This window comes from Mizuhopecten yessoensis, unplaced genomic scaffold, assembly GCF_002113885.1.
Source record: "Mizuhopecten yessoensis strain PY_sf001 unplaced genomic scaffold, ASM211388v2 scaffold785, whole genome shotgun sequence".
NCBI classification, from domain to species: Eukaryota; Metazoa; Mollusca; class Bivalvia; order Pectinida; family Pectinidae; genus Mizuhopecten; species Mizuhopecten yessoensis.
This window is the reverse complement of record NW_018403720.1, coordinates 181,254-198,872: the sequence shown is the minus strand read 5'-3', so window position 1 is coordinate 198,872 and position 17,619 is coordinate 181,254. Positions and strand designations below refer to the sequence as shown.

The 17,619-nt window shown below is 36.8% G+C and overlaps 2 protein-coding genes across 2 annotated transcripts in view; one reads left to right on the top strand and one right to left on the bottom strand.

Moving 5' to 3' along the window:
* LOC110452912 (protein SMG9-like) overlaps positions 1-3,515 on the top strand; it is a 19,321-nt gene extending 15,806 nt beyond the window's left edge. Inside the window, exons 4-7 of the mRNA XM_021501666.1 lie at positions 535-642; positions 1,052-1,168; positions 1,706-1,838; positions 2,170-3,515. Of these exons, the coding sequence (XP_021357341.1) occupies positions 535-642; positions 1,052-1,168; positions 1,706-1,838; positions 2,170-2,248 (437 nt within the window). The 3' untranslated portion in view covers positions 2,249-3,515. The remainder of the gene's footprint in view (positions 1-534; positions 643-1,051; positions 1,169-1,705; positions 1,839-2,169) is intronic.
* Positions 3,516-13,658: 10,143 nt separating this feature from the next.
* Positions 13,659-17,619, bottom strand: part of LOC110452894 (microprocessor complex subunit DGCR8-like) — a 49,823-nt gene continuing 45,862 nt past the window's right edge. The window contains exons 16-17 of the mRNA XM_021501632.1: positions 17,390-17,500; positions 13,659-15,472 (exon numbers count right to left, since the gene is read on the bottom strand). Coding sequence (XP_021357307.1) covers positions 15,395-15,472; positions 17,390-17,500 — 189 coding nt within the window. The 3' untranslated portion in view covers positions 13,659-15,394. The remainder of the gene's footprint in view (positions 15,473-17,389; positions 17,501-17,619) is intronic.

Genomic DNA, 17,619 nt, shown 5'->3' with positions numbered 1-17,619 from the left:
GGATTCCTGCCCCTTCCCCAGGGGCTAGGGTGGGGCCCCAAAGGGAACATTTACCAATATTTTCAAATTCTTATGCTTTGATGACATGACAAGTATTGTATTTCACTTATAGTTTACATGCTGATTTCCACATCACATCTAAACAATAAAATAAAGCTGCCAGTACCTATGATATAACTCAGGTGACCGCTAAGTCCCTTGGGCCTCTTGTTTTTAAAGCAAGCATTTTGTTTTTAAAAAGAAACCAAATTTTGGGCTTGATTTTGTAGTCATAAATTATCTTTCTTTATCAAAGTATTTGCAGTTTCTCGGAAGGATGTCGCAAAGTATCCGTAATAAAATGATATATAACCTGCCTGTGGAATTCAATTAACAATGGCAAAAAAAAAACAGTCAATAACTCCAGTAAAATTGACAGGATGTCCTTAAAGTTACACATTTGATGTATTTTTATCAACATTTTCTTTGTCACTATTTCTGTGCATGTTAATTAACTTTTTTAAATTCATTAATTGTTTCTTTTCCAATTTTCAGTTTTCATACAGAACAAAGCAGTGTGGGATCATTTTAATGTGGAAACATTCAACTCCATGCAGCATACACTGATGAAGGTCTTTGAAACATCCAAGCTGAAATACCGAGGTGACCTTCAATATCTAATCAGTGTTTGTGTGTGTGTGTTTTATTATAGACTATCAAACAGTAGATTTAATTTTTATACTGAATCTGATTTGAACAGAATAATATGTCCATGACTACATCAAAGTTAATCAGATAAATTACCTTAAACCACATTCAAATCTGAACCAATGATTACCTAATAAAAATTGTTTTCAAGTTTTTTGGTAAGACTGGTATTTGAGAAGGAACAGAGTGATACCAACACAAACATTCTGATGTATACCTTTCGGGTTTGTCATCAGTTGATAAAACTAAGTCCAAATTATAATTTTCCAAAAAACCTACATCTTAGTATTGAGCTGTTATGAAAACAGTAAGGTAGCATACGTCCTTAAGTCACCCATCTATCACTCCAAACATTATTCTTTAGGGTCAGTGACGATGGCCGACGGGAAAATGCTGCCAGGACTCAACCGGAGATCAGTTACGACAGACGTCAACTTGTACCCTCTGCCCCGTGTCGATGCCACCAACAAATCTGATCAAGGTAAATTATTTTTGATTGTATTTATCAGAGTCAAGGTCACAAGGTCATTGGATGAAAGTTATTTAAAGGCAGTAATTCCTCTATAGAAGTAAAACATGGTTTATATATTAGCATTAGCCTGTGTGGAATATAGCCCAACTGCCTTGTTGTCCAACAAGACACAGATCGAGAGTAAATATAATGCAAAAGGCTGAAAGTGAAATGTTAATATAGAAAGCAACATTGTAAAAGTACTTTGTTAGAAGTATGAATCAAAGTCGGCAATAAATCATGTTTTATTGGGAAAGAATAGATATTTCCTCCTAAAATTAAATATATCATATTTTTCAACAATTTATAAAAAAGAACATGTATTAACACTGTAGTTTCATAATCAAAACTGTAAGAAGATTTTTATGGTCCACATAAGGAAAGTTTATGTTGGAAAAAAATATCAAAAATGAGGAAAAAAAGAAAATTATTTTGTGACCAATTTTTAAAAAATCATAGGTGAGGTGAATACAGTATTTTTTTTTTTTCATTTTTCACATTGACCAGATGCAATCCTGACCCTGCTGCCCGAGTACAGAGGTTATCCAAGCTTTACTACGCTGATCAACGGACTTCGCCAGCAGATCTACGCTCTCCCCAGAGAACAGCTTACCCACACAACACTGTCAGAGAAAAACTGGTAACTGATGTCACAATCAATGCAAAATTTGGTTTAAATATATTTTTTTAAAAGATTGAGAACTTATTTTCAGTTACACTGTTATTTAACTTTATTTATATATATGTATTGCAGCAAAAAATGGGTTTTCTATTTATTTTTTCATAAGTCAGCATTTTCTTTATTTAAAAATAGAATTATACATCTTTTTCCAGTTTTAATTCTATCTAAACTAGATAAGGTTGACAACTTTTACAGTTCACTGATTCTCGTTATCTTACAAAAATAAATCCTACAAAGAAGTAACAGTGGAAATTATTTTTAACCAAACTAATGGTTTGTGAACCTGCAGGTTTCACTACGCTGCTAGGACATGGGATGCTGTTAAGAAATCTCAGTTGATGGCCGAATACAACCGTCTTTTACACTGAGGAATGACAGGATCCAGATACCATGCTGCACCTCTGATGATAGAAAGCTTGACCATCATTAGAAAGCTTGACCATAAGTGGGAGTCTTGATTTCTGGTAAAAGGCTTAACCACGACAGAAAAGATGGCCTTTGATATGCAGTTTGACCAACACGAGATTGGACAGCAGACTATGACCTGGCCACTGATGAAAGAATTGCCTTCGATACTCAGCTTGACCAAAGAGTCCAGGGCTTGACCACTGGTATAAAGATTCACTATAAACCATTGACCAGAAGTGAGCCAGTGCTATCTAGTCTGACCGACTACAATCAGTTGTGTATAATGGACAGCTGGTCGAGGCAAGGTTTTAGCGTGGGGTGTGCATTCCCATCTGGTGGACACAATCCTAACTATGTACGATAAAACAAGTTTACTACAAACATTGTGACAACAGCTTGATAATAAGAAAACATTTGTTTTCCCTGATGAGAAAATATCTTACAACTCAACACTTTCCGGCTGTAACAAAGTTTCTCTTGGGTCTCCTCTGGTTTATTATAAGTGTGTACAATACGAAAACTGTGACCAAAGAAGTGCTTGAATTTAATGTATAGATATTATCTCTCGCAGTAGTCAAAGTGGATATACATGTATTCTCAATTCTAAAAATTTATATGAGACATTTACCATGTGAATTCATTGCATTTCCAATTACACAAAGGACTTTTGACAGTAAACAGTAATACTGGAAATTCAATCTCCCAAATTCGTTCCAGGAAATTTTATCACAAAACTTTGACCATATGAAATGGCAATGTAGTATATGTAAAGAATCTCTTAACAGTGGGATATAGTGTAAAGATTCTTACAATAATTTGTTTTGAACACACATGCAATATTTCTGTCATACAGAAAATTGGTAGTACATGTATCACTTGGTAAATTAATTTAAAATTGCTAAATTATTCAAAGATCCAATGGAGAAATGTTCATGCAGTAGAAAACTATATATAGTAACTTCAATTAGGGCAGTCATGATTTAGCCCATATTAAAGTGCCATAACCAATTAAATTAGAATACCACTAAAATATGTATGTCTAATTTATTGTAGTAATTCAATAAAGATAAACAAGGTATATTATACCCAGGATTTACAAAACACTTGTCACAATACATCATTGTGTAGGAGCCTATCTAACATCAAAGTGTCAAGACTAAATGTGAAATCAGTTGTGATGTCATGTTTTTGTTTCTTTTTCATAATAAATTTCCTGTGGAAAAAAACAATCTCATGCATTTTTGTGATTTGTTGGTTTTTAGGTCACCTAAGCTTTAGCTCAAGTGACCTATTGCTATCCGTCTTCGTCTTCCATCGTCCGTCGTCCGTCGTCCATCGTCCGTTGTCCGTTGTCCGTTGTCCGTTAACATTTTACATTTTCAACTTAAGCTGAAATACTGGCAAAGGGATTTCATAAATATTTCATGGGAAGGTTACTGACATCTCCCTGACCAAGTGTTGTTATTTTTAGGGTCGATCAGGAATCCAATATGGCCGCCACGGCCGCCATTTTGAAAAACTATTTCAAACTTAAAGTCAAGTTCTGCGGGGCAGATTGAACTGAAACTTTGTAGGAATGATCGACTCATGGGCCTGACAAAGTGTTGTTATTTTTCAGGTCGATCAGAAATCCAATATGGCCACCATTTTGAAAAACTATTTCAAACTTAAAAACAAGTTCCTATAGGCCGATTTAACTGAAACTCGGTCTAGGAATGATCAGCTCATGGTCCTGACAAACTTAAGTTAACGTTATACTTCACTATTTTGTACTCAAATTGGTACATATTTTAACAACAAAAATAAATACTGTAGGACTCAGGTGACCGTTTAGGCCCATGGGCCTCTTGTTACTTGATGACCCAGATTATGACATTTTATGATTTTTAGCTCACCTGGTCCGAAGGACCATGGTGAGCTTATGCCATACTGCAGCGTCTGTCGTCCGTCTGTCAGCTTTTCCTTTAAAACACTACTAGTCATGAAGGACTGAGAAGATTTTGACCAAATTTGGTCAGAAGCATCCTTGGGGGAAGGGGAACAAATTTTGTATATATGGTGGGTCTGGCCCCCCTGGGGGCTGAGGGGCGGGGCCCAATAGGGGAAATATATCAAATTCTTTAAAATCCTTCTTCTTCTGTAGGAATAAAAGGAATTGTTTCATATTTCGCATGAAGCATCCTTGGGTGAAGGGGAACCAATTTTGCATAAACCCTGTGTCTGGCCCACCTGGGGCCTGAGGGGTTGGGCCCAATAGGGGAAACATAGTAAATTCTTTAAAATCCTTCTTCTTCTGAAGGAATGAAAGGATTTGGTCCATATTTGGTCTGAAGCATTCTTGGGTGAAGGGGAACCAATTTTGTATAAACCCTGTGTCTGGCCCACCTGGGGGCTGAGGTGCGGGGCCCAATAGGGGAAATATAACAAATTCTTTAAAATCCTTCTTCTTCTGTAGGAATGAAAGGATTTGTTCCATATTTGGCATGAAGCATCCTTGGGTGAAGGGGAACCAATTTTGTATAAACGGTGGGTCTGGCCTCCCATGGGTCTGAGGGGTGGGGTCCAATAGGGAAAACATAGCAAATTATTCTTTAAAATCAAGTTCTTCTTCTGTAGGAAAGAAAGGATTTGGTCCATATTTGGTCGGAAGCATTCTTGGGTGAAGGGGAACCTATTTTGTATTAACCGTGGGTCTGGCTCCCCAAGGGGCCTAAGGGGCAGGGCCCAATAGGGGAAACATAGCAAATTATTCTTTAAATCCTTCTTCTGTAGGAATGAAAGGATTTAGTCCATATTTGGTGTGGAGCATCCTAGGGTAAAGGGGAACAAATTTTGTATAACCGGTGGGTCTTACCCTCCTGGGAGCTGAGGGGCGGGGCCCAATAAGGGGAACATAGCAAATTCTTCAAAATCCTTCTTCTGTAGGAATGAAAGGATTTGGTCCATATTTGGTGTGGAGCATCCTTGGGTGAAGGGGAACCAGTTTTGTAATACAGTGGGTGTAGCCCCCCTGGGACCTGAGGGGTGGGGCCCAATAGGGGAAATAGAGGTAAAACCTTTATAATCCTTCTTCTACCACAGGGAATAAGGGATTTTATCCTAATTTAGTCTGGAGCATCCTTGGGCAAAAGGGATTCAATTTCATATAAACAGCGAGTGTGGCCCCCCTGGGGGCAGAAGGGGGGATGGGCCCAATAGGGGAAACATAGCAAATTCTTCAAAATCCTTCATCTTTTGTAGGAATGACACGACTTGTCCAAATTTGGTATGAAGCATCCTTAGGTAAAAGGGAACAACTTTTGTATAAATGGTGTGTCTGTCCCCCTGGAGGCAGAGAGGCGGGGCCCAATAGGGGAAATAGAGGTAAAACCATTAAAATCGTTCTTCTACCATAGGGGTTAAGGGATTTTATCCTAATTTAGTCTGGAGCATCCTTGGGCAAAAGGGATTCAATTTCATATAAACAGCGAGTGTGGCCCCCCTGGGGGCAGAAGGGAGGGTGGGCCCAATAGGGGAAACATAGCAAATTCTTCAAATACCTTCTTCTGTACGAATGACTGGATTTTATCCTTATTTAGTCTGGAGCATCCTTGGGCCAAGGGGACTCAATTTTGTATAAACGGTGGGTATGACCCCCTAGGGGCATAGGGGTGGGGCTCTGTTTGAAGTTTGTTCCTGCTATATCTCAAGTACTGGATGGATCTTTCTGAAATTTCATATGTACTGACAGCACCTACCATGAGTGCTATATCTTTACTTCATACCAATTATTTTAAACATATTCAGGTGAGCGATACAGGCCCTCTGGGCCTCTTGTTCTTTTCTTTATTTAGTAAATCATGAAAAACCTTAGGAAGAATCTTTGTATATTATGTTAATTCAATGAATTGCATTGTGAATGTTGACAGTTTCGTATTTCTCTCTTCAGAAGTGTATAGTTTTTTAAACTCATTAAGCCGAATGTGACCTATAAAAGTCATCCTAGGGATCGGTGATTTGGCAAAATACAATCATGGAGACAAATTTAGTTCAGCACTCGAACAGCTAATATTTACTAACATGGCAGCAATCTGTTTTCAATTAATCCAACTTTCCCTGAACTATTTGTTATTTTGAGATTGCCCATTGAAGTTGCTGCCTTTTTCATTCCGATTGTGAAAATTGGTTCTTTATATATAAATCTGAACACAAATGAAATCTTTAATTTGTATATTCTGATTGTGAAAATTGGTTCTTTATATATAAATCTGAACACAAATGAAATCTTAATTTGTATAAACTTTATTGCCAATATTTTAATATTGACCAATAATTTGACAATACAAGACAAACAAGTTTTTTGTAAACCTGACACAAACCATTACCATAATTGACCTAATAAACCTATCTTTATCCACCGAGACATGAAACAAAAGTATGGGTGCTAAAAAACAAGAATTGTAAACACTGTAAACGTAGGAATTTTGCGACGGTCAAACTTTTTTGCACAGGTACTGTGAACAAATAATAGCTGAAAAAATGCAGCTAAATATTTACTTAGGAATATTAAGTTTGTCATTAAAATCCTGTGAATAATCAGATACTTGGAAATGGCAAAAATGTGTAACCATCATACATAACAACAATACACATTCATCAATCACACCATGGAAGTGAAGTGTCTCCTTTGTTCACCTGATTCTTTGGTCAGCAGATTACAGAAAAATAATAGTTATATACAAACAAGAGAGATAAGCACTACTTAAGACATAAATTAACACAATAATTTAAGTAATGGTGAGCTTATTAGGTCAAAAACAGTGTTTACCTGTATTCATAATCAAGTCTTATATTGACCAATAATTTAATAGTCTACCAATGGACTAATAATCTACCAATGTAAACAATTCATTCCAATTCAAAACACTTCTTTTCCCCTAAACATTAGGTATGCCAGCTTGACACACAAATGAACTCGGCACTGCACGTTTACATCACAATTAATGTATAACCTGGATAAAGCAAACACCAGCAGGGCTAACATTCCTGTTACACAGGTTTCATTGTACATAAATGTGTTTAGTGGGACATAGAGGAAAGTCTACATAGATAACATGGGGAACCACTGGCGACAATTTCAGGATAACCTGCCCAAATCACACGCCTCACACCTACAGAAAAATACATCCGTTCAGAATAGACAAGTTTTCGATATTACATAGATGTCTAAGTAACATGTCTAACAGGAACGTCTTGAACCAAAGAGATCAGTATTTTTATTTCGATTAGTTTTAACATTACACAGATTTCATTTCAATACATATAAACAATACCAGCATATATTTGATCTCGGCTTACAGTTGGTCTTATACAGGTGGCTACATTATACAGGTGGCCACATTATACAGGTGGTAACATTATACAGGTGACTACATTATACAGGTGGCCACATTATACAGGTGGCTACATTACACGGATACAAACAGGTAACAATTATTACATTAGGCCAGAGAACTTCCAACAATAGGCAAAAGTATTGAGCATAGGTCTAAGAACAACATACCTTAGTCTAGACCATAGGCCTCCAAGTGTAGACTTGAGCAGACCATAGGCCTCCAAGTGTAGGCTTGAGTAGCCCATAGGCCTACAAGTGTAGGCTTGACCAGACCATAGGCCTTCAAGTGTAGACTTGAGTAGACCATAGGCCTCCAAGTGTAGACTTGAGTAGACCATAGGCCTCGAAGTATAGGCTTGAGTAGACCATATGCCTCAAAGTGTAGACTTGAGTAGACCATAGGCCTCAATGTGTAGACTTGAGTAAACCATAGGCCTCCAAGTGTAGACTTGAGTAAACCATAGGCCTCCAAGTGTAGGCTTGAGTAGACCATAGGCCTCCAAGTGTAGGCTTGAGAAGAACATATGTCTCCAAGTGTAGACTTGAGTAGACCATAGGCCTCCAAGTGTAGACTTGAGTAAACCATAGGCCTCCAAGTGTAGGCTTGAGTAGACTATAGGCCTCCAAGTGTAGGCCAGAGTACTGATCATAGGCTCTAGGAACAGAGTATAGTCTCAATCATCAGGCTATGTAACTGACTGTGGGTCTAGGAACATAACACCAGAATAATGATCATAGGCTCTAGGAACAGAGTATAGTCTCAATCATCAGGCCATGTAACTGACTGTAGGTCTAGGAACATAACACCAGATAACTGACCATAGGCTCTAGCAACAGAATATAGTCTCAATCATCAGGCCATGTAACTGACTGTAGGTCTAGGAACATAACACCAGATAACTGACCATAGGCTCTAGGAACAGAATATAGTCTCAATCATCAGGCCATGTAACTGACCGTAGGTCTAGGAACATAACACCAGAGTACTGACCATAGGCTCTAGGAACAGAGTATAGTCTCAATCATCAGGCAATGTAACTGACTGTAGGTCTAGGAACATAACACCAGATAACTGACCTTAGGCTCTAGGAACAGAATATAGTCTCAATCATCAGGCCATGTAACTGACTGTAGGTCTAGGAACATAACACTAGAGTACTGACCATAGGCTCTAGGAACAGAGTATAGTTTCAATCATCAGGCCATGTAACTAACTGGAGGTCTAGGAACCTAAAACCAGAGTACTGACCATAGGCTCTAGGAACAGAGTATAGTTTCAATCATCAGGCCATGTAACTAACTGTAGGTCTAGGAACCTAAAACCAGAGTACTGACCATAGGCTCTAGGAACAGAGTATAGTCTCAATCATCAGGCTATGTAACCGACACTGTAGGTCTAGGAACACAACACCAGAGTACTGACCATAGGCTCTAGGAACAGAGTAAAGTCTCAATCATCAGGCCATGTAACTGACTGTAGGCCTAAGAACATAACACCAGAGTACTGACCACAGGCTCTAGGAACAGAGTATAGTCTCAATCATCAGGCCATGTAACTGACTGTAGGTCTAGGAACCTAACACCAGAGTACTGACCATAGGCTCAAGGAACAGAGTATAGTCTCAATCATCAGGCAATGTAACTGACTGTAGGTCTAGGAACACAACCCCAGAGTACTGACCATAGGCTCAAGGAACAGAGTATAGTCTCAATCATCAGGCAATGTAACTGACTGTAGGTCTAGGAACATAACACCAGAGTACTGACCATTGGCTCTAGGAACAGAGTATAGTCTAAATCATCAGGCCATGTAACTGACTGTAGGCCTAAGAACATAACACCAGAGTACTGACCATTGGCTCTAGGAACAGAGTATAGTCTAAATCATCAGGCCATGTAACTGACTGTGGGTCTAGGAACATAACATCAGAGAACTGACCATAGCCTCTAGGAACAGAGTAGTCTCAATCATCAGGCCATGTACCTGACTGTGGGTTTAGGAACCTAAAACCAGAGTACTGACCATTGGCTCTAGGAACAGAGTATAGTCTCAATCATCAGGCCATGTAACTGACTGTAGGTCTAGGAACATAACACCAGAGTACTGACCATAGGCTCTAGGAACAGAGTATAGTCTCAATCATCAGGCCATGTAACTGACTGTAGGTCTAGGAACATAACACCAGAGTACTGACCATAGGCTCTAGGAACAGAGTATAGTCTCAATCATCAGGCCATGTAACTGACTGTAGGTCTAGGAACATAACACCAGAGTACTGACCATAGGCTCTAGGAACAGAGTATAGTCTCAATCATCAGGCCATGTAACTGACTGTAGGTCTAGGAACATAACACCAGAGTACTGACCATAGGCTCTAGGAACAGAGTATAGTCTCAATCATCAGGCCATGTAACTGACTGTAGGTCTAGGAACATAACACCAGAGTACTGACCATAGGCTCTAGGAACAGAGTATAGTCTCAATCATCAGGCCATGTAACTGACTGTAGGTCTAGGAACATAACACCAGAGTACTGACCATAGGCTCTAGGAACAGAGTATAGTCTCAATCATCAGGCCATGTAACTGACTGTAGGTCTAGGAACATAACACCAGAGTACTGACCATAGGCTCTAGGAACAGAGTATAGTCTCAATCATCAGGCCATGTAACTGACTGTAGGTCTAGGAACATAACACCAGAGTACTGACCATAGGCTCTAGGAACAGAGTATAGTCTCAATCATCAGGCCATGTAACTGACTGTAGGTCTAGGAACATAACACCAGAGTACTGACCATAGGCTCTAGGAACAGAGTATAGTCTCAATCATCAGGCCATGTAACTGACTGTAGGTCTAGGAACATAACACCAGAGTACTGACCATAGGCTCTAGGAACAGAGTATAGTCTCAATCATCAGGCCATGTAACTGACTGTAGGTCTAGGAACATAACACCAGAGTACTGACCATAGGCTCTAGGAACAGAGTATAGTCTCAATCATCAGGCCATGTAACTGACTGTAGGTCTAGGAACATAACACCAGAGTACTGACCATAGGCTCTAGGAACAGAGTATAGTCTCAATCATCAGGCCATGTAACTGACTGTAGGTCTAGGAACATAACACCAGAGTACTGACCATAGGCTCTAGGAACAGAGTATAGTCTCAATCATCAGGCCATGTAACTGACTGTAGGTCTAGGAACACAACACCAGAGTACTGACCATAGGCTCTAGGAACAGAGTATAGTCTCAATCATCAGGCCATGTAACTGACTGTAGGTCTAGGAACACAACACCAGAGTAATGACCATACATCTCAAACAATAGGCCAGTATGAGATCCTCTGTACTTTATTGACGTAGGCTACAGACCAGAGGTCTAGAAACAATCAGTCATATAAACTATAGTTGGGACTAATATCTAAATATGGACTATTTATTAGAGATTATAGAGGTGGATAATGTTGAGAAAAAAATTATGAAAATGCATTTTAAGCCTACAGTCTTCACATTTGGAACAAAATCATTCATCATTCTTTATATAATACTTTAAAGAAAAAATATCCTTATAACAATTTAGTAGACTAAAGTGGTGAAACAGACTTTTATGGAGGTTTGGATCACACAGTTTCTATGTTGCAAAAGATCACACACATTGTTGATACATTTTTTTACACGAGTTGTAAATATTTCACTTTAAATCCTCTAGAAGTTTTGATATCCCTTGTAGTCCTTAGGACATCAAATGGCTGCCAACTTTCTGATACATGGCTCATAGAGTTTTTCACAACAATAATCATTCATACTATACGTTATATGGCACAAATTAATACGAATTACAACAGATTTGAAATAATTTCTTTCTTTTGATATCACCTATGCTCAATATTTCTTATCAATTCCTGGAGTGTTTGTTATTTATTACAGCACTTTTCAGGAAATATCGGACAAATTCTATCACTTTTTCAGGGTACACCTCTTTCCCAGTACTATAAAACCACTGACTTCGATTCAAATCAAAACACTTTCCACGACATGCGACAGACTGATAACCTCTGATATTCCTTCCAGATTATTCAACAAAATGATATCAAAATGATGGACATTTCAAAAAACAGGAAAATTTTGTTAAGCCAATTAAATGTGGATCGATTGGCATAACTGATGTTCATTTATCAGGTAATATTTAAGCAATGAATGTTTTAGCAAATGTTGTTATGGTCCTATAACAGACATTGCTATTGATGACAAACTAAATAAAGCCTTGTAGGGCTTAATGTAAGTTTGTCAGCAATAGAAATGTGTGTTATAGGACCATAACAATATTTGCTAAAATATTAATGACTTATATTTACTTTTTGATAAGAGTAGTTTTTGCTTTATTTAGTAATTTCGAAGTTTTTTTAACAGCAAATCAAGTATTGACAACAATGAAATTGATGTTACAAAAGCAAATGTTGTTATAGTCTCATAACAACATTTGCATTCTCAATGCATTGCAATGGAAGGATGCAGAGCATGTGTAACATATCAATTATAAATAAACACAATACAACATCTTTATTGTGACTAGCTGAGATGACTATTGAGACGGTTTAGCTAACAGTTTTTCCTGTGGCCAGGTGAGCTAAAAATTACAAAATGAATCATATTTAATTCTTTTGTTTATACTATGGGATTGTTCTTCATAAAGTTTGGATGAAAAATGTCTAAATCACATTGGGAATGAGGCTCGAAATACACAAGCAGGAATAACTCAAGGCATGACAACATGACAGAGAATGATGTACATCTGTAGTAAACATAGTCACACTACTGCTGTAACACTTATCAATTTTAATTTATTTTCTTTAAGGATACATGCTTACTTGGTCTGATAAAAATATCCATCCTTAGAGAGTTCCACATTCCACACTCATCCAAAATATTTGATCACTTTGAATAATAAGCGGATAACAAGAATTGATGACACATGTTGGAAGGTACACAAGAAGTGACACATTTAAAAAATTGCACAAGAATTGATGACACCCGAGAAATGTACAGAAAAATTGCTAATAATCCCAAAAGGAACCGAAGAATACATGCATTGATAACAGTCTGAAATTCTTACTTATCAAATAGGAGATAACTCTTTAAATGACATGTAGATGTATGTAGAAAACTGATGACCTTCAACCATATTTACAATTTTCAGATAGTGCTTGGATCACAAATATAGCAGAAGTTAACCTCCCTATCAGGATTTGAAGTAATCACTGTACTTCAGTGTACTTAAGAGATGTTACAGTAACATTTCTATATGTTTACTATACAGAACATAGTTACCACTACTGGACCAATTGTATAAGTAATCTGTACTAGTTCTTTTTTTTTGTATAAAACACTGAAACTTAGGAAATTCTATTGATACACTTTTACCAAGGCAACCAGTACATGTGTACTGCCAACATTACTGCCATGCTACTTTAACGATCTCAATGACTAGAACCCTACGCTACTGACTTTATCTTCCTACAGGAGATACTATTGTTGGGGGCAAGGCAACAAATGATGGAAATCCTCAAAAAGAAAGAAGTTCAATTAAATAATTGACATCATCACTTCCATGTCACAAGTCAGTAGTTTTTATACACCCGTCAAACTTGACGGCAGTATCATGGTATGGGGGTTGTCCGTCCGGTGTGAACTTTTGTTTGTCCAGCAATCTCCTCCTACATTTTTCGACCGATCTCTTTGAAACTTGGTATAAATTATAATCATGATATGAAGTTGTGTCTCCCTTAAAAGAATTTTGATTCAACAAATTTTTCCAAAAGTTATTGCCCTTTGTTCATTTCAGTATTTGATTTTTTGTCCGGAGATTTTCTTCTCCATTTTTTATAGCATGTTGGCCAACTACTCTCAGAATGATGCAGATCTTATTTCAATGTAAGAAAGTATATAACACTATATGGCATTTGACGGGCGTATATTGTCCCCCCCCCCCCGATCTCTTGTTGGATCTTTCCAATAATTTGTTTTTAGTATTTTTATACTACATGTTTGTGCATATGCAAACTAGCATAAGGAACACAAAAGTTTATCACAATTTTTCCTGATTCTCCAACATTAACAGAGGGCCTACTAAGCTGATCAGTGAAAGTGAATGATGATTAGGATAACACTTTTATTTAACAAATGTAATACTGGAAATATCTGCTACAATAAATATTGCAGAACATGTTTGACACCAATACTAGTGCTTTAGTCAGAGACTTATAGATTTAAACAAAGAATAAAATATAATTCACTGATAGATTACAATATACTGGGAAATTTTCACGGCAGATAATTTAACTTTGCCCTTTTCATCCTCCGTAATGAGGGCAAAGAAGGGGTGCCAATTTGGGCCTTCTGATGGCTATCATCGAAAAGTTTAATTATTTGTACACAAAATATGACATGAAAGATATGAGCGGGTAAAGTGGAGAACCAAAATTAAAATGGTCTTTTTTTTGACAAAACTGCATGTTAATATTTTTTACTTTTTGCCTTAATTGTGATGTATTGACGTACTGATTAGATGACAGCAGATCTTAGTTCTCTGGCACTTGGTAGAGGTGATCAGTATTAGGTTTATATTCATAATGTAAAAGTTGTAAACAAATGATTGCATTCAACTGATTCTACTTTGATAATAATGTAAGAATTCATGGCAAAACCAAATTTAAATTGTAAGATTTGCCTTTAACATAAGTAATTTGAATTAATATCAACTGTACTCATTTTGATGCGTGGTATTAATTACAATGACACCACAAAATATCTAAATGGTTGTTATCAGATGATCACATCGGACTGATTATCAATTGACAATTCAGATTTGATATAAAAAAACGTTTAAAATCATCTTTTCATCGACATAACTTTTTTCCAATCATTTCATTTTTACAAATTTTGATAAGAAAGCAGTATCATTGCAACAATCTTGTTTCCTATTCTCATTACAATTACATCAACAATCTTGTTTCCTATTCTCATTACAATTACATCAAACAATAAAGGAATTAATGTTATCAATTTATTGCATTTGACTAAATTTATCAATGATAACCATTCAGATTTAATGTCAAAAACATTTTTGAAATCACAAATTTTCTTCATCTCAATTCATCGACAATTTAATATACAAAATGTACAGTATAATTGCAACTATTTCACTTTTACACGTTGAATTATAACTATATCGCATAGTTTTCAGCACAAAACAAAACCGAACGTACAAAAATGAAGGCTACATGTCATGGCCTTCAGGTATGTTGGAGTGTACTGGAATGTCTATACATCAAAGCATCAAGTAACAAGCAAATCTACCACAAACAAATCGCAAAAAAATATATATAAAGTAAAAATAATGGCGTTCTCCAAAGTTAAGAAACAATTGGTGGCCTCCATTATTAGAATCGATGGCTGTGTATGAACAGATTTGGTGGCCTCCTTCAATTAATAGGATTTTCTTATTCAATGGGAATTATGGCGATGATGGAACATATATGACTCCAAGCACAGCTAGTAGTTTGCCTGTGAGATCTCTGTACATATAATGTATGACTCCAGGCACAGCTAGTAGTCTGCCTACGAGATCTCTGTACATATAATGTATGACTCCAAGCACAGCTAGTAATCTGCCTGCGAGATCTCTGTACATATAATGTATGATGATGGTCCCTAAGAAGAACGTCCTTGTCATAAGTCCAGACTTGTCACAGTTCCTGGTAAAGCAGAACTGTCCACTCTCAGTTTCCCTTTACTTTTGATTGCTTCCTGCAAATACAAAACAAATTTTACTGTTAACAAATTTTCTGAGGCAATGATCTATGTAAAACAAATTGAATGATATTCTAAATCGAGACGAGGGGGCTCATAGACTCTCCCACATCTATGACCAAGTATTAAACAAAGCGTAGCTGGATCAAGTTATTTCGGTGCATATATAACAATAATTGGTCATACTCCAACAGCGTAGCCAAATCAACATTGATTTGTGGACAACTCGTACACATTTTACACCTTTGTGTGCATACGCTTCACTGGTCATTTTTCTGATGAAGGTGACCGAGTACATACCGTACAAGTCATCGAAACATCACACAGAAACACTTATTGGTTGTGTAACAAAACACTTTCCATAATTCATACTTACCAATCTGAAGAAAATGTTTAGAAGAAGAGGCCAAATGGCCCTGCATTGCTCACCTGGTTTTTAACTCATAATTATAACCTTATATCAAAAGTGGACTAAAATATAGTTACAGGCAAAATATCAGTGTCTTGACTCAAAGTCATTCAAAAGAACCTGTTAAAAGATTTAAACACATGCGACCCCTGTGACCTTGAAAGTCAAACAAGCACATTAAATTGGACAATTTTTATAGCCCTTCATCCAAGAATGCAAATACAACTGCCCTATACTGCCGTTAATTGAGAAGATGACTATTAAAGATTTAAACACAAATGACAAGATGTGACCTTGAAAGTGTGTCAAGGTCATTCACATGGAAACTTGATAGCCCTTCATCCGAGTATGATACTTGTCACATGTTGCCATCCTTTGCATTTGTTATTTAGAAGTCATTTATTTTTTTTGACATATTTGACCCCTGTGACCTTGAATATGGGTGAAGGTCATTCATTTGAACAAACTTGGTAGCCTTTCATTCCAACATGTTTCTGGCTCATGCTGGAAATTTTTGTTATACAGAAGATTTTAAGTGAAGGTCATTCATTTGAACAAACTTTGTAGCCAATTATCATCATACTGGTTCTTCTGGTTATTCAGAAGGTTTTTTTCAATACTATCGACTCCTGTAACCTTGAAAAAGGTCATTTATTTGAACAAACTTGGTAGACCTTCATCGAATTTTGCTTCTCGCTAAATATCATCACCCTAGGACTTTTGGTTTAATATTAAGAAGAAGTAGTTTAAAATAAAATCTGGATGCCAGATGACACGCCATGGCATAAGCTCACTTGGGTCCAGGTGAGCCAAAATGTCATTTTGAACAATTTCAAATACATAGATTTCAGTTTCTTTAATAATCAGAATTGATGGCCTCTGTCAACAAACAGAATTTGAGGTCTCCAGGAACGAATAGAAACGATCAACATCATCTCCACTTGTCGTCATGCCGTCAGTTGAAGGCATAAAATTATGCATTATGCATTTATTAACAAATTTATCAGATATCACGAGAGCAAAATCCAATTGAAAGTAACTATGGGTGTGAATGGGTCAGAGGTAATGTTTACACAATAGACATGCTTTTCTTCTTAATAAATCAAGATCTATTTTGTCACTTGGTATGTTAAATGGCTACAATTTTCCTATGAAGAAGTAATACCAAACAAGAAATAAGAAGCATGCTAAAATTTGACATGAAATATTCTCATTTTCCTTGGAGGTGTGATATTGATTAACAGAAAGTCAATAACCTTTGCTATGTAAGAAATGTCAGATTTATCCTGTTGACAGCAGAAAATAACGAAGGTTAGCGGCATATATAGTACCTTTAATTATAAGAATCAGTGGCCACCTTCAACGAATAGATTCTGTGCACATCATCATCATCATCAGATTTTAGAATACAGAAAATCTTATAACTACTTTAGCAACCATCAGGTTATTGGATTTGCAGCTGTATAGTGAGTTAAGTCTTTATTTTGTATATTTTCTGTTGTTACCTTTTGACGGTAAAGTTTCTCCATTTCTTCTTTGAGTTTCTCCAGTACTGCAGTATTTGGTTTCTTTGAGCAAGCTTGTGACTGGAGCTCCGTTATGGAATGTTCTTCTCTCTGTATGAAATAATTATAAAATAAGAGTTCATTTTTAAAAGGGTTTGAATGATTTTATTTATGAGTTGAGTCTCATTTGTGTCTGGTTGTCCCACTATCCAGAACATTTTTTTTTTCGG